Source organism: Euprymna scolopes, chromosome 13 (assembly GCF_053919585.1).
Source record: "Euprymna scolopes isolate OS-2025 chromosome 13, ASM5391958v1, whole genome shotgun sequence".
Lineage (NCBI taxonomy): Eukaryota > Metazoa > Mollusca > Cephalopoda > Sepiida > Sepiolidae > Euprymna > Euprymna scolopes.
The window spans coordinates 145,863,335-145,888,288 of record NC_136494.1 but is presented as its reverse complement, the minus strand read 5'-3'; the positions used below and the strand labels follow the sequence as shown (position 1 = coordinate 145,888,288).

The window sequence follows — 24,954 nt, the reverse complement described above, 5'->3', positions numbered from 1 at the left end:
AAATTTCCCTTTCTAAATGTATTTTCAATGTTTTTCAACTTGAATTTTTGGGATTTCACATATCTGTTGATGGTCTTAAGCCAAGTGACAAGAAAATCCGCGAATTAAATGAATTTCCTCAACCAAACGATTCAAAATCACTGCGTCGATTCCTTGGCATGGCAAATTTTTACAGAAAATTAGTTCCAAATTTCAGTGAAATCAGTTTACCACTCACCGAGTGTATTCGGTTGAATCAAAAATCTAAGAAAATAGATTTTACAAAGGAGGAAGTTGAATCCTTTGAAAGGATAAAAACAAGTTTATCAGGTGTAACCGCTCTACCTTATCCCGATTCAAAAGCTACTAATTATCAGCTTGTTACGGACAGTTCCAGTTACGCTGTTGGAGCAGCACTTCATCAAATGATTGACAATCAACCAATTCCTATTGGATTCTTTTCAAAAAAGTTATCACAAACTCAACAAAAATATTCTACCTTTGACAGAGAATTGCTAGCTGCTTATTTAGCAGTCTTGTATTTTAAACATCAGGTGGAAGGCAGAAACTTGTTATTAACAGATCATAAACCGCTCTGCAGCGCCTTTAAAAGCCAAACACCTTTAAAATCCGATAGACAACAGCGTCACCTTTGTTTCTTGAGTGAATATGTGACTGATATTTCACACATAAAAGGTTCACAGAACTAGCTGATTGCTTATCGCGACCAGCGTATGCAATCACAATTGATATTTGTGACTTACAGGAGATGGCCAATCACCAAACCACTGATGAAGAAACAAAAACTCTGTGATCAACTGAAGCCGTATCAGATTAATGAACATAATACAATCCTATGTGACGTGTCTTTACCTGTTCCACGACCTTTTGTCACACAAAAGCTCCGGAAATCTGTTTTTGACAGTTTACACAACTTGTCACACCCTGGAATTGCTGCTTCAACTAAAATGATAACTTCCAGATATTTTTGGCCCAAAATGGCCAAGTCAATAAAGGAATGGTGCAAGGAATGTCATCATTGCCAACAAGCAAAGATAAACAAACACACAAAAAGTGACGTGCATCCATTTGAATTGCCATCCAGCAGATTTCAAACTGTACACATTGACATTGTTGGCCCTCTACCACCAGTCAAGAGCAAAACAGACCCGTATTTCTCTCCCTATCGTTATTTATTAACATGCATCGATAGAAATACGAGATGGGTAGAGGCTTGTCCATTGACTGAAATAACTGCAGCGTCAGTATCAACTGCTTTTGTTGATCTGTGGATATCGCGATTTGGTGTGCCCCTCCATGTCGTTACAGACAGAGGTAGCCAATTCGAGTCTGAGCTGTTCTCAGAACTGTCAAAAATTATAGGGTTTCACAGGCTGAGAACGACTTCGTACCATCCCCAAGCAAACGGAATGATCGAGCGAGCACACAGAACATTAAAGACAGCAATTATTGCCAGAAGAGAATCTTGGTTATCTGCTCTTCCTATAGTTCTTCTAGGTATCAGGATTACACCCAACGATTCCAATTATTCACCATTTACTGCAGTTACGGGTGCTAATGCACAGATACCTAGATTGTTAATCGATGCGTACGAGGATGCAAACATTGATATAACAGATGCTCACATAAAAGCTCTAGCTGAGGAGATGCGGAAATTTGACACAGACGGATTATCCAGTGGACACCTCCATTCTTTACCTACTGTGTACATTCCTAAGGATCTTCAAATTTGTGACAGCGTCTGGTTGAGAACAGACAGGATTCGAAAATCTATGGAAGCTCCATATACAGGTCCATTCCAAGTAGTACATCGTCATGGCAAATATTTTACTATTAAAATGTCTGATGATGTACACAGTAACGTTTCCATAGATAGATTGAAGCCTGCATATTCTTCAACAACGTCAAAAGATTTTGTTCCACCCCTTCCAGTATCTGACACTTTTGTATCTTCCTCTGATACAGAGGTTGAAAAGAAACAAACTAAATCAAAGTCCGGGATAACCATCAGGTGGAAAAAGGACAACACATATTTTTATTATTAAAAATAAAAATGATGTAAAAATTTTCTAAACAAAAAAGAATTTTTTTTTTTTTTCCAACCTACATTTACATGTAAATATACTACCAAACTTTCCTTCACAAAAAAAAACCCCCCAAAGCTATTTATCATGAACGATGAACCTTTAAACTCCGTTTACTGGGCGGAAAGTTATATGGTGAGCTACGATGTTCACTCTTTCGCTGCCGGAAATTCAAGTGCCCCGAGACGTTTTCTGCGCAAGCGGCTAGAGGCGCCCTTTTTCTTTTTACTGAATTGCTCTGGAGGTTCAATGTTTTGATTTTTTTTTTGATCAATCAGAGAGTTTTCCGGGCTGTCGGAAATTATGTGTCTGGGAGCCGGTGAAAATCTTTAAAAACCTCTGTATTTTCCAAAAAAAAGGCAGTTAACAAAATTCAGAGATAGTGTTGGAAGATATATATATCACTACTGTCTGCAGCTCAAAACTAACGCGACAACACTGTGAACGTAGCAGGCGAGTCGGCTGATAAAACAATGTGGGCGAACACACAGACACAGTAACTAACTTTTGTATTCCCCCTTCTACTATCGCATGCTCATTTTTAATTAATTTTATGTAAACAATTATTTTAAAACTTCCTTAATCTCAACTAATTCCCCCCTTTTGTTCACTCATAAATGAACTATTATTTTCATTGAAATATTTCCTAAAAGTAATAAATCTTTTTTTATAAATTGAGAGTTAACTGTATTTAGTAATTGTCTGTATTTTTGAGATGAGTTGTTTTCATTGATTGAGATTGTCGGACTGACTTCCTCATCTTGGTTGTTATTGTCACAACGTTTCGGCCGTTTTGCCCTCCGGCCTTCGTCAGGTGAACGGTTTGTTAGGAGTCTCGAACCCAACCCTTTATTATTATTACGGGGGTACCGTGTTCGGACTCCAGCTAGGCTTTGGGACATAGTTGCTGATTCTCTGTTTTTCAATGTTACTTTTTAACTGCCTTCGTTCAGGATTGAACTCAGCACCTTTGGGTAACTGTAAACTTTGATACAACGTCTAGGACCACTCGGCCATATGTCACTAGGACAATTCTTAGTTGGTTTTTGTTAATGTTAAACCTATGTTGTTATTCAAGGTTTTCTCTCTCTATCAGAGGTGTCCAAATTGCATTCAGCTCTATGCTTGGTTTGCTCAGTAGGTTGTTATGTCCGAGCATGTGAGCTGTTTCTTTAAGTTTTCTCACTTTCCAGTGGATCTCTCTGTTTATTATTTTTACTTCATCCCATAGGGGGCGATGATCCCCCCTCTCCATCCAGACATGGTTGGCTATACCGTTCACCTGACGAAGGCCGGAGGGCAAAAACGTCCGAAACGTTGTGACAATTAACTGTATTTGTTTTGTTGATATATTTTCTACGAAAGAACATCGTAAATACGACTCTCTGTCTTGCTCTCTTTACTTCTTTTCCCCACAATAATAGTAAAATTAATTAATAAATAATAAACAAATGTAAGAAACATTGGAAAAGGCCAAAAATCAATGGGACAGTATCGTAGTAATCGTTAGTATTGGAGATTTGATAGTGTCTTACTTAAGGGGGCGGTTTATCAGGAATTTGTTTATGTTGGACTTGAAGACCTCCAGATCAGGAGTAAAGGTCAAACCCAGAAGCTTATCAAAACATGGAGCCTCCCCAAGACGAGAGCCATCCATTTCAATTGATGCCAGATGGGGATCAGAGCGTTGATGATGTAAAGATAGGAGCTTGGTTTTAGATGCATTAAAAGTAACCAGCCCCCTCTTCCCCAACTGTACCACGCGCTCAAGATCAGAGGAGAGAGAATCAGAGAACTTTGTTTCATTTTTCTTATTTTGTTCAAGCCAGATGCCAAACATACACCTGCTATTTTAGACACTCCAACCAAGAGATCTTTTTTAAGATTCTAACCGTCCCTTTAAGTGCAATTGTTTGAATCTCCTTTGCACTTGGTTTACCTGGTATATTTGTAAGATAGTTTGTAAAATTCTTTTTCATAAGTCCGGTTGCTCCTATAATTACTGGAATGATAGAGATCTTCTTAAGGTTCCAGTTTCTTTTCATGTCATACATAAGACCCTGGTATTTGGTAATCTTTTCCCTCTCAGCTCTGTTTAACCCAGCATCATTCGGGACACTAACTTCCACCAAGGTTGCTTCCTTCTCCTTCTTGGCCTTTGATATGTTGCCATAGATGATCGTGTCATCCGCATAGATATCAACGAATGAGTTAAGTATGTGTTTTGGGAGATCATTGATGTAGATCAGGAAGAGAGTTGGGCCCAGGATGGACCTTCCCCATCTTTAATACTAGCTTTTTTCCCTAAAAATCGAACCTTTCGCTTGGTATCATAAATTGTTTTTTTCGCTGTAAAACAAAAACTAAAATAAAGTGAAAATTTTTTTTTCTGGAAACTTTGTTCCATAACGGATATGTGCAATACAACCTTTTTTTTTTTTTTTTCTCGATATTTTCATTTTTTAATGTCTTGATTAAACTGTATATTGTATATACTCGTTACTGAATAAAGAATTCATCCAAAAATCAAATTTTAATGATGTCGAATGTGTTGTGGCCATCTTGCGGATGAGAGGGGGTGCCTTTTAAACGTAAAGGTGATTAACAAAGGACAAAATGAAAAAGTGATTAAAAAAAAACAAATAAACTCTGTAAAATAAGTGAAAAAAAAAATACCCTAAAATACTTATCTAGATATTTTTTCTGCCCAGGTTTCAAAATAATCTTGTCAAATTTTGATAAACTTTAAGTGGTGATTGGAGTTATATCCCCTGAAATAAACAAGATGGCCGCGGCACAATCAATCTCATAAGTTTCATTTTCCTCTGTAAAAAAAAAAAGAAAAAGCAAAACAAACTACTTGATTAAATTGATTCTTTTTTTTTTTTTGTATGTAAACTTTATTCCATAATGAGTACGTACAATATAATTTTTTTTTTTTTTTTTTTTAACAAAGGCATCACCACATTATCAAGGCCCAGAGGCCACTCAAGGATAAGGGTTAAAGAGTGTACAGTAGAAATTGGTCAATATAGTAATCATTAGTAATGAAAATTTGGTAAATTTAATAACTTATATGGAACGGCTCATCAAGAACTTATTTACTTTAGACTTGAACACAGCCATATTGTAGTCAGCCGGAAAGCAGGAAAACGGAAGACAATTCCACAGGCGTGCAGTTCTAAGAAAGAAGCTTTGTTCATGGAATCTACGTTTAGGTTTAGGCACAGATAAAGAGTGGGGGAAATTATTGATAGTGTTTACAGCTAGACGAGTGTTTCTTGTGAAAGTTTGGCGAGGGGGGGACCATAGATTGAAGCTCAGTTGAACACTTTCCATGAAAATAACGATACATCAGAGACAAACTCGCAACATCTCTTCTGTGAGATAGAGGTTGCAAGGAGGAGAAAAGGACATCTCCTACGAGGCTACGAAGTCTATTTTGAACTCTATCAAGGCAGGACAAGTCCTTTCTAGCAGCTCCTGCCCAGATGTGGCAACAGTATTCCATCCTTGGACGTACCTGGCTCTTATATAGGTAGAGAATAGCATCAGCAGTGAGATATCTACTGGATCGATAGAAAGATCCCACCATTTTTCCAGCGGCCTTGGCAACAGATTTGATATACGTGTTCCATTTAAGATCAGGAGTAATGGTCAAGCCCAGAAGCTTGTCAAAACTTGAGGCCTCCTGAAGACGAGAGCCATTCATTTCAATTGATGACAAATGTGAATTAGAATGAATTTTCAATATTTCCATTTTTTTAATGTCTTGATTAAACTAAACAAGTACCAATTAATGCTTATGGCAGCCATCTTTTTCTTTTGTTTCATTATGACTGAATAAAGTGGACTGTCAGTTTGTTTTAAATAAAAAAAACTGTTAAAGCTAAACTTATCTAGGTATGTAGTAATTTATCTTACCTTTTTGGTAACATTTATTTGCTGTATACATATTGTTGGCATCTGTCAGTCAAGACTATGGAGTTGCGCCTGTAGGGGTGATTGAACATAGGCTTATTCAGCCACAAAAGACTATCTTTGAACTACATTGTCAGGTGTAGGTTAGTGCATCATATTGGTGGTCTGTTGATTGGCCTTCCTGAATGGTCTTTTGGTCTCTGCCGATTCTGTGATTGCTCTTTGGCTAGTGGTTAAGCCTTTGATTACCGTTTCTCCAGATGTTGCGGACTTTAGCTTTGGGCTCCCAGCTGGTAGGGTCAGTATCACATGCTTTCATGTTGCGTTTGTACACGTCGACATAGTGGCGATAAGGATGACCAATTTTCTTTTTGCCAGTCATGAGTTCACCACAGAATGTCCTTTGGGATTTGCCTGTTGTTCATGTCGTGCACATGGCCTATTCAGTGTATATGTCTTTGGCGAAGGAAGGTTGAGCATGGAGGGGATACCAGTCCTTACAAGCACAACATTGTAACTTTTTCTTTCCAAGAAATTCCAAGAATTCTCTGCAGACAACACATGTGAAATGTGTTCAGTTTCCGTTCTTGGTAGCTGTAGGTTGTCCATGCTTTGCTGCCATACAGAAAGGTGCTTATAACACGGGCCATGTAAACGTTCACTTTTGTTGCGATGAGATGTTTACTTTCTCACACCCGAATTGTCAATTTTGCAAGAGTGGTGGATGCCTTTCTGATGCGCTTGTTGAGTTCTACATCAAGAGATAGGTTGTCTGAGGCTGTAAACTTGAGATATTGGAATTGATGGATTACGTCTAAGCACTGCCGATTCATTGTGATAATTGATGATGAGATTCCTTGGCTCATGACCTGGGTTTTCTTCAGGTTGATGATGAGGCTCAATTCTTTGCAAGCATTGGAAAGGCAATGATGCTCAGTAACAAGATAACCCTATAATTATTGCAGTTGCTACCATCCCCTTTATTCTTGTCTATACAAGGTGACTGTGTTTCACATGTCCTAGGGAACAGCGCCTTCTTCCCAACAATGTAGCAAGAGTTGGTATAATAGCTTGAGGAGAGAGGACTTGCTACTCTTGATCATTTTGCCTGAGATGAAATCAGTACCTGGAGCCTTCTCTGGTGGGAGTTTGTCAATTGGCTTTGAAACTTCATTGATTATGGGTGGTATGTCCAGCTCAAGTCAATGCGCATAGTGTGGGAGTCTATCGAGGGCTCACTTTGTTTTCTGTTGAATAGAGCTCGGAGTAGTGTTCGACCCATTTGTCAAGTTGTTTGCAGCTTGTTGGATGGAGGTGCATACTATGTTCCAGTACTCTTTTACGCGTTGACGTTGACTTTACCTTGTTGCAAGATGTTTGAAGGGTTGTCTTTACTTGTATTCCTGAAAAGCCCTCCTCTTGGACTCAATGAGAGGATCTAGTTTCTCAGAGTTCGCATCATATCAGTCAATGTTTTGTCTACCCTTTCTCCTCCCACAAGCTGAGATTACAACAGAGTATGTGGCCTTCTTCAGATTTTTGCATATTTCCAAGCCATATGAATTGATATAATCAGCTGCAAAGTTAGCCTCAAACTGTCTGATGCTGTCTTGGTGCTTGATCTTGGTTACAGCAATCTTTGGTTTTCCAGCTTGTTTAGTGTGGAAGAATTTCTTTATTTGTAGTTTGACTCTGCAGTGTACGAGTGAGTGATTGAAGCATAGACACATATTGAAATGATAGGTCCATCTGTGGTGTTGATATATAGTGACTTTATGTTGGCAGTTGCAGTTTGACCTAACTGGGCCTTGTCGAGAGTTTTTGATTGCAGAAGTCAACACTGTGCTCTCTTGTTTCATCTTTCTTCCTTTGCCGAAAGATTTAGTCTGGCTCTCTGAGGCTTCCTGAATCTGCAATATGGGTTTCCTGCAGGGGCAGCAATGTCTATCTGAAAGCATAGTAGTTCTTCATTGATGACAGTGGTTTTTCACGTCGGAGATGGAGTGGAGATTATTTAAGGCGGTCAGCATTGTGTGGACATTCCAACACCCAAGTTTGAGTGCTGGTTTCTTTTTGGGTCCTGTTTGATTGTTTGGTACATCAGTATCTGTCCACTTTTTCGAAGAGATCCTATGCCCCATGCACCTGGTGGCTAGTGGCACCTTACTTGCTGAGGACTGCTCAGCTTAAGGAGATCGGTAGCTGTCCAATGGAATTGAATAACTCCTCCCACCGTCAGGAATGGCCCCTGGTGCCTAGCTGTATGCCAATCTAGCTTTGAGCTTATAACCGGTAACTGCCATTCCTCTGATTGATTCTATGATGTGTACTGAATTTATCTCACCAGGGTGCAAGCCTGGGCATTGGTATAGGGAAGTTGAGTTGCCCAAGCATTAATATCCCCCTCTCTGATCTTGCTGATGTACTCTGGAGGAATGGTGGGACCAGTATGTCTGGGACCAACTCGACCGCAGTGGCTGCCAGAGGCAGTGGAAAGTATCACACAGACCTGCTTGTGGAGCTACACTCTGAATTTTCCATAGGAGTTGTTTCCCCTGGCCTTGCTAAGCCAACATCTAACCACAAGGCAATGGCGCCCCTCACATTGTTTGGGTTGTCTGTTGAAGCAAGGAACCAGGGTATGGCAACGTGGAACTACATGCGAGATATTAGATGGTTGCGGACGCAGCAACCGAGCTACAGAGGTGCTCCCTCTTCCAGAGCTCCCTATACCCCTAATATATATACATATTACACACACAATTTTTTATACTGTTTTCACTTATTTGAGCCTTCGCTCCGTGAGAGTTTACAGGAAGTAGACAGTGTTGACCGATTTTATATCCCTGCTGAACAAAGTTCCATGAATTATTGTTTCATTACTGTATAAGAATATCTGTTTATTTACGTGCAATGAATGTATCGCATATAAGGCAATCTAGACAATCGTAGGTTTTTGTATTGTGCATGTCATAATCATTTTTTTTTTTTTTATAGAAGCTAGAAGTAATTGTAACAAAGAAATAACAGCTAAGAGAGAATATACTGAAGCCACCAGTAAACGTGTCAAAGCACAGAAATTATGAAACCCATGGTTTTTGGAGAATTTACAACAGTGTAGTAAACAATGGGCAATCAATGATTCCCCCACTATTAAACAATCATGAGGTTATTTGCACGGCAACTGAGAAGGCTAACGTGCTTGCCAGTCGGTTTGCCTCAAACTCTACATTGGACCCAGCAAACCACTCCCTCCCTGACTTTCCTTTGCAGACAGATGCCATACTAGAGGATCTGAAAGTCACCCCTTCTCAGGTGCATGGTATCGTAAAAAAGCTAGACACCTCAAAAGCATGTGGACCCGATCTCCTCCCGGCTGTACTATTAAAAAAATGCTTGGCTGAGGTTGCTCCAGTTCTCTCTAAATTTTACAACAAATGCCTTAACGAATCTTGCTTTCCTGACTGCTGGAAAACTGCTTCTGTGGTACCAGTTTTCAAGAATTCTGGCGAAAGAACTGACCCAGTAAATTATCGCCCCATTAGCCTCCTCCCACTTTTCGCCAAAATATTTGAGACCATAATTAAGCAAGCTCTAGTCACCTTAGAGCTGCTAAACTTCTAACCGACCAACAATATGAATTTAGGCAAGCCCGTTCCATAGCAGATATCCTAACTGTAACAAGGGGAAAACAAATGAACACATATTTAAGGAAATGGCAGAAACAGTAGAGGATGACCTCAAATCTGTAGTGAAACTGGGACAAAAATGGATGGTCACATTCAATGCTGCCAAGACTAAGCTAGTTTCCTTTAATAATTACAAGAAACCTTCTCTACCACCAACACCAATGGCAAAAACATTACTCGAAAGTACTTCCTTTAAACTCCTCAGCCTAACGTTTACAGGGAACATGGACTGGAATAGATACATTGAGAGCATTGCAAGGCTGCTGCGAAAAAGATGGGCTCTCTTTATCGTGCTAGACAACTACTTATGCCTGAAAGTATCCTGTACCTCTATAAGGCCACCATTCACCCATGTATGGAGTACTGTTGTCACATTTGGGCTGGTTTATCTGCTACTTTTCTCACTCCTGGAAAGGGTTCAAAAGAGTCACCAACCTGATAGGTCCTGAACTGTCATCTAGGCTTCAACCTGTGTCCCGTCAATGAAATGTTGCATCCCTCTGCTGTTCTACATGTACTTTAATGGTGAATGCTCTGATGAACTACAAGCAATTGTACCCCCTTGACGTAAATACCCCCGACATACTCGACAAGCAGCTAAATCCCACCCCTTCACAGTAGAGATCCCTAGGTGTAAGAAGGCCTTCTGCTCCAATAGTTTCTCCCCCAGAACTGCTAGACTTTGGAACTCCTTTCTGGGATTCTGTTTTCCCAACTGTACTGACATGCAGAAGTTCAAGTGTAATATGGACAGACATCTTGCTGCTCATCTCCCTTCATAATATCCCTGTGATTTATATCCCCGATAGTAGCCCCTACTTCAAAATGGCACTGTGCCTTGTTTGGGGTGAAAATTGAATAAAAAAAAAAAATTATGCTTATTCAAATACTCAACCGATGATTGATTTACTTAACATTGACCCTAGTATTGCTTAGTTTCTCTTTGAATCGTTTGTACAACTCAAAATACATATACAACCTGAGGTCCACTTTTTATTCTATTTTTAATTTTTAGTTTATACATTTGATTGTCTTTTAGCAGTTTTGTATTTTTTTATAAGATGCAATTGTTTCTGTGATTTTTTTTTTTTTTTTTTTTTTTTTTTTTTTTTACATAGGAGTCACCATTTATCAAGGCCCGGAGGCCACTCGAGTATAAGTTATTGAGTGTACAGTAGTCAATGGGATAATATCCTAGTTATTATTATTAGTGGAAATTTGGTAAATTTGATTACTTAAAAGGACGGTTCATCAAGAATTTGTTTTACATTGGATTTGAAGACTACCAAATTGTAATCAGCTGGAAAACAGGCAAACGGAAGAGTTCTACAGACATGCAGTTCTAAGAAAGAAGCTTTGTTCATGGAATCTGTTTTGATTTAGGCACAAATGAAGAGTGGGGAAAATTATTGACAGTGGTGTCAGCTAGACGAGTGTTTTTTTGTGAAAGTTTGGAAAGGAGGGGACCATAGATTGGAGCTCAGACAAATACTTGCCATGAAAATAAAGCAAAGAAAGGCTTGCATTGGAGAGAGGTTGCCGGGAAGAAAAAAGGGCATCACTCACTAAGCTACAAAGTCTACTTCGAACTCTGTCAAGGCAGGATTAGCTGCTTCTAGTAACTTATCCTGCCCAGATGTGGCAACAGTACTCCATGCTTGGATGTACTTGGCTTTTATATAGATAGAGAATTGTATCAACAGTGAGATATCTATTGGAGCAGGATTCCACCATTTTTCCAGCAACCTTGGCAACAGATTTGATGTACGTGTTCCATTTCAGATCAGGAGTAAAGGTCAAGCCCAGAAGCTTGTCAAAACATGGAGCCCCCCCCCCAAGACGGGAGTCATTCGTTTCAATTGATGCCAGATGGACCAGAGTATTGATGATGTAATGCCAGAAGCTTGGTTTTAGATGCATTAAAAGTAACCAGCCACCTCTTTCTCAATTGTACCACATGCTCATGATCAGAGGAGAGAGAATGAGAGATAATTTGGTCATTTACGGCTTTTGATGTGTTGCCATAGATGGTAGTGTTGTCATCATAAATGTCTACGAATAATCTAAGTATGTGTTTTGGGAGATCATTAATGTAGATCAGGAAGAGAGTTGGGCTCAGGATGAACTCTTGAGGGACTCCAGCATTAATACTGTGAGCTTCTGATTTCTGCCCATCAACCACTACTCTTATGAACCTATCAGAGAAAAATGATTTAATAATTAAGACATTTCCAGCTATACTATAGCTGGAGATCTTGTGAAGTAGGCTTTAATGCCATACTCTATCAAAGGCCTTTGATATGTCAAGAGCAATTGCCCCAGAAAAGAAGCTTCCATCAAGAGATACGCTAATCCTATGAGATATAACCGTTAGCACCTCTACTGAAGATCTAGCAGAACGGAAACCATATTGCATGTCACTAAGATTATTTGTGCTGAAATCGTTGACTACTACTTATTGAAGAACAGAGTAATAAAAAAATCCTGTATTAAAAAAAAAAATTTGTTTTTTCTTTTAAACGCATTTACATAGATAAATTACTTACTATGCCACTGAACAATGCAGGATGACCCTGCTGGTTGAATCCTGAATGAGCCAATTTACTGGAAGTATCTGAACATTTTCATATTAACAAATTGTATTGAAGCTGATTGACAAAACAAATGGCCACTCCTGCTAGTGACAGCTGGCATTGTTATATGGAATGTCACGATGTTGTATTTGTAGTCAAAGAGTAGATGGTAGTTTTCACAAAACAAGTTGGCATGAACTGAAGAAAGTTTGAATCTAAATAAACAAGTGGGCTAGTCAATAATCCACGTTGTTGATTCTTCAGGTGAACAGCTTGTAACAGTTTGATCTAATGAATATGATTATATATCCGGGTTTTTCCTTACAAGAATATGATTTTAGTTAAGCTGTAAATACTGACTATTGGAGCTGCCTAGAGATGTCGAAAAGTATGTTGCAAGCTATGGAATACCAGCTCCAACCACAAACATTCATTAAGGTGACTTGCCAAATTACTACGTAAAATGTAGCGAAAACCACTAAGCTACTTCAAGCGAATATATCCCTTTTGTGGGATATATCGCAGTCATGTGATTATGATCTATTTTTTTGTATGCATGCCCAGTCTCTTGTGTAGTGTTGCACCTTGAAATCTACTGTACTGGTGGAAAAACGATGATGCAACATGTATAAAAAAAAAAATGAATATGTAAGAAAAAAGGAAATAGAAAGTGATTTGGGATACCAATTCTCAAGACACCTATGAAATGCAGTTGATGTCGAGTCACATAGGAATAACAAAAAGCCAAATGGAAAATCAATAAAATATAAAATTAGCTAGAAGAGAAAGGAAGTAAAATAAAAATATATGTAGATGAAAACTCTTATACTGATCTTCTGTGTATGCCGAGCAGAGAGTATATAAAAATAAACTACAAAAATTCAAACAAAACATCAATCCGTCAACATATGAAAGAATAATTGATAGAGTAGGGGGGGAGGGATACTCACAATTCCTTTCTTTTTACGTATGTGAGATTTTTAACTGTCCATTCTTTCAGCTATATTGTCAGTAGCCTAAAAGTATTTTTCATTTACTTTTTATTCTTTCTTTCGTGTCCTTCGTCAGCTCATTCGGAAACACAGTGGAACTTTTCGCCTCAGTTGTTGTTTTTCAAATGTCGTTTTTCCAACTGCATCCATAGCAGTTTCCATTCATTATTCGTTTCTCTGAACAGCAAGAACACGCATCACTTCTAGATCTGTTTCTGACATCAGTTCCCGAGGATTGTATAACAAATGCTGACAGCCCACTCGGGGAACGCTGATCATGCAGTGATAATGGTCGAAATCGACCTAAACTCTAGACCCAAAACTGAAGAGCCAGTTCTCAAAACAATGAGATAAAAAGGCTGACTGGGAAGCCATCAGATCTGATCAGAGATGCCCTATGGGGAAATATTTTTTCTCTTCCTGCTGAACAGTGCGCAAATGAGACCACTGAATGGTTCAAAACAGCAATTGAAGCACATGTTTCCATGCGGAAATTTTAGAGCAGGTCCCACTCTCCCCAATGGTTACTTCTATTTGCGCAACTGCCATTGCTCAAAGGCAGAATGCATACCACAGATTTAACCGACATAAGTCCAGTTCAAACAGACAGAAGTATATAGAAGCTAGAAGTAACGTTAAGAAAGAAATAGCGACAGCTAAGAGAGAATTTACTGAAACTACTAAAAAACACATCAAAGCACAAAAATTAGGAACTCGTGATTTCTGGAAAATCTACAATAGTGTAGTAAATAATGGGCAATCAACAATTCCCCCACTAACCAACAATCACGAGGTTGTTTCCTCAGCAACCGAGAAGGCTAATATGCTTGCCAGCCGGTTTGCCTCAAACTCCACACTGGACTCTTCCAATCACCCCCTGCCTGATTTTCTTTTGCGGACAGACACCACTCTAGACGATCTAAAAATCGCCCTTGCTCAGGTGCATGCTATCATAAAAAACCTTGACACTTCAAAAGCATGTGGACCTGATCTCATCCCAGCTGTGCTATTAAAAAAAGTGCTCAGCCGAAGTAGCTCCAGTTCTCTCCAGACTCTACAACAAATGCCTTAATGAATCTTGCTTTCCGGACTGTTGGAAAACTGCTTCTGTGGTACCAGTATTCAAGAATTCTGATGAAAGAACTGACCCATCAAATTATCGGCCATTACCTTCCTCCCACTTTTCGCCAAAATATTTGAGACCATAATTAACCATGCTCTAGTCAGTCACCTTACAGATGCTAAACTTCTGACTGACAAACAATATGGATTTAGACAAGCCCATTCCACAGCAGACATCCTCACTGTAATCTCTGAACGTATATACCATTCACTGGACAAAGCGGGGGAGGGCAGAGCGGTAGCTCTAGATATATCTAAGGCATTTTTGCCAGGATATGGCATGAGGGTTTCCTCAGGAAAATTAGATCATACGGTATCACTGGTAGAATACTTAACATAATTAAATTCTTCTTAGATGAGAGAAAAATCCAGGTTGTCCTTGACGGTCATACATCTAAATGATATAAATGCAGGAGTGCCTCAGGAGTCTGTCTTTGGACCTCCTATTGTTCATAATATTTATTAATGACCTCCCCGACAAACTGCCTCTGAGATGGGTATATATGCTGATGACACCACACTCTATAACAGGCATGACAGGAAAACAAATGAATACATAACTAAAGAAATGGCAAAAACACTAGAGGATGACCTCCAATCTGTAGTGGAATGGGGACAAAAATTGATGATCACATTCAATGCTGCCAAGACTAAACTGGTTTCCTTCAATAATTACAAGAAAGCTTCTCTGCCACCAATAGCAATGGCCAATGACTCCCTATCTGAGAGTACATCTTTCAAACTGCTTGGCCTAACATTGACAGGAAACATGAGTTGGAACAATCACATTGAAAACATTGCCAGGGCCGCTGCGAAGAAGGTAGGCTCTCTCTACCATGCTAGAAAACTACCGACACCTGAAAGTATCCTGTACCTCTATAAGGCCACTATTCGCCCATGTATGGAGTATTGTTGTCACATTTGGGCTGATGCATCTGCTGTTAGTATCTTGCTTCTAGACAAGGTTCAAAACAGTCGCCAATCTGATAGGCCCTGAACTGGCATCTAAGCTTCAGCCTCTGTCCCATCGACGAAACGTTGCATCCCTCTGCCTGTTCTACAAGTATTTTAATGGTGAGTGCTCTGACAAACTGCAGACACTTGTTCCCCCATGACGTAGACACCCTCGACAAACCCGACAGGCAGCTAAATCCTACCCCCACGCAGTAGAGATCCCTAGATGCAAAAGATCTTTCTACTCCAGTAGTTCCTTCCCCAGAACCGCTAGACTCTGGAATTCCATTCCAGGTCCCTGCTTCCCCAACTTTACTGACATGCAGAAGTTCAAGTGTAACGTGAACCGACATCTTGCTGCCCAAATCCTAACATAGTGCCCCAATAATTTCTGCCCCTGATAGTAGCCCCCTACACCAAAGTATCAATTTGCCTTGTTTGGGGTGAAAATGTAATAAAAAAAAGAAAAAAAAATTATTGTTGCTGGCCAAGAATTATTTTTAATTTATTTCTTTTCATCATTTAAAAAGTATTTTACTAGTTTAAAAAACCAAGCAGTATTTTACTGGTTTAAAAAAAACAAACCCTAACAGTATTTTACTGGTTTAAAAAAAACAAACCCTAACAGTATTTTACTGGTTTAAAAAAAAACCCAAGCAGTATTTTACTGGTTTAAAAAAAACCCAAGCAGTATTTTACTGGTTAAAAAAAACAACCAAGCAGTATTTTACTGGTTTAAAAAAACCCAACAGTATTTTACTGGTTTAAAAAAAAAAAAAAAACCCAACAGTACTTTACTTGTTTAAAAACTAGAAAAATACTGATTTAAAAAGAACTAACCAACACTACATGCAAATGCTAATAGTACTAAAATCATGTTTTTAATGTATAAGAAAACAATTTTTTAATTGAACATTAAATTTTATACATGTTGCTCTTTATTCCAGTGTCAGCCCACAAGATAACGTGTGTGTGTGTGTGTGTGTGTAACCTGAATTAATAAAACGATTGTGGAATATTTCTGCGAACTTTGTGTTCAACTGTATTGGTTTGCGAAAGCATAAATATACTTAAACAATAAAACCATCAATTTTATGAAAGTGCTATAATTCATTCAATAAGTTGAGGATTACATCCGCAATAGCAACAGGTGGTATTGATCTGAATGATTGTAATTTATATGCTGATAAACAAGAATGGCAATCTTGTTAGTGGATATCTTGGAAAAGATGGCCATTTTTATTTCATAATTTTGTGATCTGACTGATAGCTACACCTGCAATATTATAATTGTTTATAACTTTGTTTTTTAGTTTAAACAATATCTGAAACGTCTGATCCAATTTCTCATTACTGATCAATGATCACTAGGGCTATGACAACAGCATATTCTTTTCATTGTTTTGACTCTCGAGTGTGTATCTGTTGATATCTTATATGCTTTTCTATAGTGATGTGTTTCTTGGTTGCTTAACTGTGTCGAATATATACTCGAGAGTCAAAACAATGCTGTTGTCATAGCCCTAGTGATCACAGGTCACGATGAATGACCCATGATTGTTTATTGTGTTTATAAATTGGTTGGAAACTGGCACTCATCTGATACCATCGCGCCCCCCCCCCCAGTGTTGGGAAGTGAGGGAGAAAGAAAAAGAAGTATGACAAAAAACAAGGAAATAAGTTTATTGGGTAAACAAAGGTATAGGAAATAGGGTTGGTGGAAAGACTAAAACTAGGAAGTTGTTCACCTGGGTAAACAAGGGAAGCTGAATAAGATTGTTAGTTGGGGTGTGGCAAACAAAAGGCTGGATATAAAAGGTAGATATATTTAAAGCCAGTGTGTGGACGGTTTTAGGTGTGACTTAATTTTGTTATTGACAGTTAGGAATGGTTGGGGACAGTCATTGGTGTGAAGGGTGACAAGCTAAGAATTGAGGACAGTTGCCAGTTGGGTGCAGTGGAGGACAGTTGAGAGTTGAGCACAGTAGAATGCCGGCTGCAGCTTGGAGAAGATGAGGAATTGATCGACCAACCACCAAGAGACTGTTGCAGACTTCCCCCTCTCTGCAATGGTGTCCCCCACACACATCCAGAGCCTAACTAACATCCACAGAATGTTTTCTTTTGTATTGTTTTCTTTTTATGTACTTATTGATAGCTTGATGTGTAAAGGATGATGACCTGGCTAGAAGAGAAGACTAAGAAGATCACAGAAACAACATTGAGGTTAGCAGCGATGTTGTCGAGGGGAGAAAGAGCACACGTGCACTCAGGAATTCTATTAATTTTTTTAATAAATTCCGACTAGTTTAATTTTAGGATCAAATTGTAAAGCCTTTCTCATGCTCAATTTTATTATTTTATGTTTGTTGTTCCATTCCTGAAATCGTATTAGCAGAAAATATTTTTGGGTCCTCAACAAAAGGAGGGTGGACCTGTAAATTCACCCTTGTCCGTTCGTCTGTCCACACTTTTCTCAATAACAACACTTTGGAATTTTTTGAAATTTTGCACGAACATTAAACATGATATGAGTAAAAAAAAAGTAACAGAACGGATTTCCCGGAAAAACTCTGACCCCCTCCCCTCCTCCCTCCCCATAAACTTTAATCAAAAGTTCAATTTGTTGAAATTTTTTATTGGTTTCTTTTTAGTAAATATTTTTCCAGCTTTGAATTCAGATTTTTTGTTGAATGATCCTTTCCCAATCATCTTGATCGCTGAATTAGTCCTCTTTTACTAACTTCCTCATAAAGGCAGGCTCAAGGTCAGTTTTTATGTGGGAGAATACCACCAAATGGGACACTCTGAATTGGGACAAAAATAAAAATTACCTCTGACTAAAAGGATTTCTTCTTCACTGGTTCACTACAGAAAAGATGAAGTGTGATAGCAGAACAGATACAAAACTTTGATTCGAATCAAATTAGTCTTTTATGAATTTATCACAGTTTAGTCTCAATATCTGTATCGCTAATCATTCGACTTTTATGCAAAAGAAATTGTTCAGAATACTTTACTTTGTTGTAAGGAAATATTTACAATTTAAATATTTTCCCTGTTGTAGAATCATGGAAAGTCAGTGGTGCTCTTTGAGAATTTATTTTAAGATTTATTCATTTTTTTTTTTTTTTTTTTTTTTTTCATGAGAATTTAGGATGTTTAAACTAACACAATTTCAAGGAATTGTAAGAAAAGAAATTTGAACTATTTTAATTTTTTTTTTTTTAATAAAGTGTTAAATAAATTTACTTTTATGGTTTTAAATTAAAATGTGAAAACTTTTAAATTTCGGAAAGTGAAATTTCAGAATTTTTTTTGAAAATGTTTTCATTTTTTTTAATTAAAAAATATTAAATTAAAACAAATTGTTTTAATTGATTAAAATTATTTCTTTCATTTTTTTTTTTTTTTTTTTTTTTTTTTTTGTTCAGGTAGCGCTGTCCAACTCAGATCTATCTTCATCTCCGGCGCCTTCGCCAGATCCACGAACTAATCGAAAACCTGGTCGACCTGTAAACCCTCTTCCTCGACACAAGAGAGATTCTCACATCAATGCGGAACACAGGAGGAGAAATAAAATTAAGGTTTGTTTTTCTCACACAGGGAAACTTGCCAACAGTTTAACTTTTAAAATTATTTTTTTGTTTCACTGTTTTATTTTTCCAATTTATTTTTTTTTTCAACTTTTGTCTGAATTACAATTGTCATCTTTCCAAATCCAACATATTTTTATTTAATAGCCTAATCAATTTTTCTTAGTAAAAGAAAATTTTCATCTTGTATCAACTAGAAACAAATGTCACAATATATATGAATATACGAATCATAAATATTTCATCAGTCTCCAAAAATGTTCCTGTAAATTTTTAAGTTATTTCTGAATTCAGTTTATTTTTAAAGATATTTATTTCTCTCCAAAGTATATTACTCTTTTAGATAAAAAAAATCAAATTGATTCATTTTTTGAAATTTTTCTGGTCAATAAATTACCAGTGCATCGCACAAAGCAACAATAAGGGACTTGATATAACAGAAATCAATCATTAATCTGGCTCTTGATTTAATCCATAAGGGTCGTTCCAAAAGTAAAGCCTCCAATTATTTTTTTTTTTTACTCAAAAAGTTCAGCTATGAAGACAGACGTGGTACTATTAAAATGGGTGACCATTTGTGCTCCAGAATTTATTTTTCTATATAGTCACCACCATTCTCAATGCACTTTTGCCAAGAATTCAATGATATTTCTGCTTCTGACACACATCCACGACAGGAGTTGCTTTCTTAAAGTCTCACATTGTCAATATCTACAACAGAGATGAAACTTTCAGGTCATGAATGCATATGTTCACTACATCCTGAATTTGTTGGAAAGAGACCAACCCAGGGTGAATGCCGCATCCGTGACATGATATGGTACTAATGTATGTTCACTATTATGAATGAGGAATGTACCAAAAGTAATGCCTCCTATTGTTTTCATTTCACCCAGATTTTCTCTTCCCTGCAACCTCTTTCTCACAGAAGAGATGTTGTGAGTTTGTCTCTGCTTTATCGTTATTTTTATGGCAGTTGCTCAGCTGAGCTCCGTTCTATGGTCCCCCCTTGCCAAACTTTCACAAGAAACACCCGTCTAGCAGAAAACACTATCACTAGTTTCCCCACTCTTTATCTGTGCCTAAACCTAAGCGTAGATTCCATGAGCAAAGCTTCTTTCTTAGAACAGCACGACTATGGAATTGTCTTCCATTTTTCTGCTTTCCAGCAGACTACAATATGGTTGTCTTCAAGTCTAACGTAAACAAGTTTTTGATAAGCCGTTCCATATAAGTTAACAAATTTACCGAATCTCCATTACTAACGGTTACTATATTGTTCAATTTCTACTGTACACTCTTTAACCCTTACCCTGGAGTGGCCTCTTGGCCTTGATAAGTGGTAATGCCTCTGTTAGAAAAACAAGAAGTAATCAGATGGAGTTAAATCTGGTGAGAAAGGAGGCTGGAGTAGCAATTTCAAGCCATAGTTGGTTTAACAATCATTTGAATCACAAAAGCACATCTGTTTTCAGCTTCCTTCAGAATAGCTCTCTTTTTTTCATTGCCTTGTGATTTATGATATTGTCTAATTACTTTTGCCTAAACTATCATGATTGTTTTCAGAATCCTAAAGACTAGAAAGCATTCTTCACAACTGACATTGCCAGAATTTTTAGAGGATTGAGAACTGGGGTGTTTTCACCATTTGCTTAGGGATTTTTATCCTTAGGCGCTCAAAATCAACATTTCTGTAATGATTTGCTCCTTGATGATTGCAGTGTCATGCTAGTTCTGTGCAGTTCTCGGAGGTCCACCCTCCTAGGCTTCGCATTCTCTTTGAAAAGCGGTTGGTTTATTGCTAATTGCCTTAAGTGCCTTCACCAGGGAATGTCAATGGAGCTGCCCAGGCACTTTTTGCAGGTCAGAGGACCCCTCCTCAGGAGTGCTAACTTCTCAATCCTACTTTCCAACTTTGGTGTTACAGTTCTTGCAGTGAGAAAAAACTAAATACCTTAATCTATAGTGGAAATTTTTAGGATTAGCTGAAGCATGATGGGAGCAGCATGTGATGAAGCAGTAGTCTGAATAATCCTAATTATGTAATTTTTTTAATTAAAAAGTCTGGAATTTATTTTTTTTTTAATTCAATATTTAAAAAAAGTGTATTATAAAAAAAAAAAAAAAAAGAAAAAAAAAGCAGTTTTAATTTGACAAAGTCTATCTAGTTAAGGATATGCATTGCATGGATCGAAATATGATGAATGTATAATGTGAGTCTTAAATAGCAGCTTTGATCTAATGATCACAGGAAAATAAAATCTGGACAGTATAGAGAAATGTGTGCAGAACAGAAGTCTTTGATAGTTTGGTCACATTGAAAGAATGGATGAGTCCTTTGAGTAGTATGAATCTAAAGATTCTATTGTTGGCATTGGTTTCCCCGAGATTTTTCTAGTTGGAATTCTTTCTAGAAAAATTATGGGTATTTATAGAAGGGACCACATGAAGGTTGCAAACATCCTTAGTAAAACTGATTTTTGTGGAATCAATTGGTTTCGAACTTGGAGCACCCAGGTCGTCAGTCTGTGTCGTTGGTTACTGTTACCTCTCATGGGCAGAAGCGATAAAAATCGATTTAAGAGAAAGGGTTGAAGACCTGATAGATTGTGTACAAGCCTAGGTTAGTTTAGAAGTCAGTTTCTAAAAGCAGTTCGACACATATCAGTATGTAAAATAAAATTTTAATCAAATGTTTCAACTAAGTTGAAAGTGTTGATTCTTTTCAGCTTTCTTATCCTCCAAATCTCTAAAACATTGTAAACTGAATTAGAACCAATGCCTATCAACTTGACTGTCAGCTGGATAAGATGTCTGTCACCCAAAAATCACGCAATGGATCAACTTAATCTGTTCAAGTCATTTTTTTTTTTATGCAGAACAATTTCATTTGTCATGTTCAAAAAAAGTGAAAAAAAACGGAGCAAGCAAGAATTATAGCAAGTAACTTGATCGACATCCTGTTACTGATTGTGTACAAGCCAACGTTAAGAATCTACAATTACCTACGAAATCTGAATAAAACAATCCTCCGAAAATTTCAAACTATCAATACATAATTGTACTAATGTTAGGGACCAGATTATTTTCTATATTTTTTTTGTTTTTGTTTTCAGTGTCGCTTTTATAAAGTTTCAAGTTATACACCTTCATAAAAACAGAAGGCAGATAAAGTTACCAAAGATTATCATTTGGGATATCAACTCTCAAAATATACCATAGAATGTTAGCGACGCATGATCAGTTTTAAAATATTGCATTGAAGAAAATGGCCAAGATATTTTAAAAATATCTTAAATTTTTACAAGTTAAATCAAATTTTTTAAAGTTAAAAAGAAAATTTTCTTTTTAGAAAAATTGTTTCTTTTTTTAAGAATAGGATCTAAGACCTGATATTTAACGAAAAAAATAGCAACTAAGAATTGAAAGATGGAATAAAAAAACAATAGGCAAAAGTTTTTGATTGAGTTAAAAAAAAAAAATATGATATACAGACATGAAAGAAGTAAATAGACCATCATAAAAATAAGTTCCTGTTTTTATGCTAACAGCTAGCCCTTGGAACAAAGTGTCAATAAAAGTTTGAAATATCAATATTTTACACTAATTGACACTTTTTTTAATATATTTCAGATATCAATATATTTGTTATATCACAATTTAAGTATGACATGGGCCAAAGAAGCAGTAGAATTCTCAGTTTTAGAGGAGCCATATTAGATGGTAATGTGAAGGTGTCCTTAATGAGTGAAATCGCTGCAAACTTTGAGATTCCATTTTCCATTATTAATGGAGTGATTGTCAAATTTATGAACAAGGGGAGATAATCCATAATATTTTTCCCAGGATCATCTAAATCCTCCAATCATTATTATTATTATTAAGGGTGTCTGTTTACTTGTTTCATGTCTGTGTGTATAAAAATCTCTAACAATGTGTATCTATTTAGGAAAAGAAATACTTCCTAAAAGTAATGACATCTTTAAAATATTTTTTTGTTTTTAAAATATTAAAATTTCTTTTTTTTTTCTTTTTCTTTTTCAGAATTTTTCTTTTCTGAATTTTCTGATTTTTCATTTTTGTTATATTTAACGTTTTTATGCACACATTCACAAGTAAAAAAAGTAAAAAAAAAAATTTAAATGTAAAAAGAAAAACAGCATAAAAGGATATAGAAAATATTAGAAACATTTAAAAATCATCAGAAACCAGATCTGGTAAATAAGGTGACTGAGGGACACGCGTACGTATCTGAAGTTAAAGTGTTGCCAACTGCTGAGCTGTGGGCTGAAGCATTATCATGGTGGAAGAGTACTCCCCTAAACATTCATCTTTTTTTTCTATCTGATTTCAATCTGATGCCAAGACAAGCAATCTTAAAATGTACTGCTGGCTTTTGGAATTCCCTCCCTGTTCTTTTCAGCGGTTCGGATTAATAATTTCTGCTAATAGCATAACCTTTTAAAAACCAAAAACTAATCGGCAACGCACTCTAGTCATCCTAGTGTGATTGCAAGAGTTAGGAGTGGATGGAAGAAGTTCAAGGAACATCTGCCATTACTAACAAGCTAAGCGTTACCATTGTCGACTAAGGGAAGAATCTATCTGGCATGTGTATACAGTGTGATGATGTATGGAGGTGAAAGTTGAAGATGACAGGAAATGGATGTGTAATGGGCAGGGTTTGTACAGACCTGAAAAATCCTTAAATTTGGCCTTATTTCTATTTGAAAAATTCTTGAAAAGGCCTTGAAAATTGTATTTCTAGTAAAAATTTGTCAAAATATAAAAAAATAAAATCGAGATACTATTAAATTATTTTATTAATAAAAATTCCGTTCAAATTTTTTCTTTTTTAGTATTGAAAATCGAGGTAGTTTTGTGATAAAGATTCAAACCTGTCTATTTTTGTTCTCATTTATAATTTAATTTTTTGGGTGTGGGGGCGCAAGAGGGGAGCAAGCAAGACAAGAATTATAACAAGTAACTTGATCGACATCATGTTACAGATTGTGTACAAGCCAACACTAACAAGCTACAATTACCTACAAAATCCGAATAAAACAATCCTCCAAACATTTCAAACTATCAATACGTAATTGTGTTAATGTTAGGAGTCAAATTATTTTCTATATTGGATTTTTTGTTTTCAGTGTCGCTTATATAAAGTTTCAAGTTATACACCTTCATAAAAACAGAAGGCAGATAAAGTTACCAAAGATTATCATTTGGGATATCAACTCCCAAAATATACCATAACTATGATTAAAAGTACATTTCAGTACTGGTATCACTGGAAGTAAGGTATAAGCTATGGAAAATTCAGTATGAATAATTAGATATAAATAGCAATATGGGCATATTTACAGTAGATACGAACATATAGAAATTGTAGATATTAAGTATGTTACTAAAATAAAATTCCTTTAAAAGATAAATCATCCTTTCATTAAATTCAGAAATGTATTTTGCATAATCATTAGAACAAATGGTTCGAACTAAGGTTAAAATACAGTGTTAATGTACATTAGGATTCAGAAGATGGTGTTAGAGTATGATTAAGGGGTTGAAACGAGTTAAAATAATGTCAATAGTGCAAAACATATATGCAGTGACTTGGAGTCAGAATAATTCTCTATTTTTAAACAAGCAAAGATTTTTCCCGTTTTAAGATGAAATTCAATTGCAGGCATTTAGACAAAAAAAAAAAAAAAAAATGGAAGAGAAATAAAACATGATCTTTTAGTCCTGTTTTTCTTTATAACATATTTGTCAAGAGAAAAATACAAAATGACAGAAATTGATTAAAATGTGGAGAAATTTAGAGTTAAGGTTTTAGTACAAGATACAGCATGTTTGCAATGCTTAAGAATTAAATGAATTCCAGAAAATATCATTTAAAAAAAAAAAAATTATCGTTAAGTCTCTGAGAGAGATCCAGTTTTCATCTACTCTTCCTAAGATAGTGGTGCCTAAACAGACTCAATTATATGCATTGATCTACTGGGCCTCTCACGGTTTTG

The 24,954-nt window shown here is 36.7% G+C and overlaps 1 protein-coding gene and 1 long non-coding RNA gene across 2 annotated transcripts in view; one reads left to right on the top strand and one right to left on the bottom strand.

The window, feature by feature from the left end:
• LOC145292222 (uncharacterized) overlaps positions 1-12,602 on the bottom strand; it is an 80,229-nt gene extending 67,627 nt beyond the window's left edge. Inside the window, exon 1 of the long non-coding RNA XR_013869570.1 lies at positions 12,241-12,602. This is a non-coding gene — a long non-coding RNA (uncharacterized LOC145292222). The remainder of the gene's footprint in view (positions 1-12,240) is intronic.
• Positions 1-24,954, top strand: part of LOC145292221 (uncharacterized) — a 61,597-nt gene that overhangs the window by 16,187 nt on the left and 20,456 nt on the right. The window contains exon 2 of the mRNA XM_080138543.1: positions 18,770-18,922. Within this exon, the coding sequence (XP_079994669.1) occupies positions 18,770-18,922 (153 nt within the window). The remainder of the gene's footprint in view (positions 1-18,769; positions 18,923-24,954) is intronic.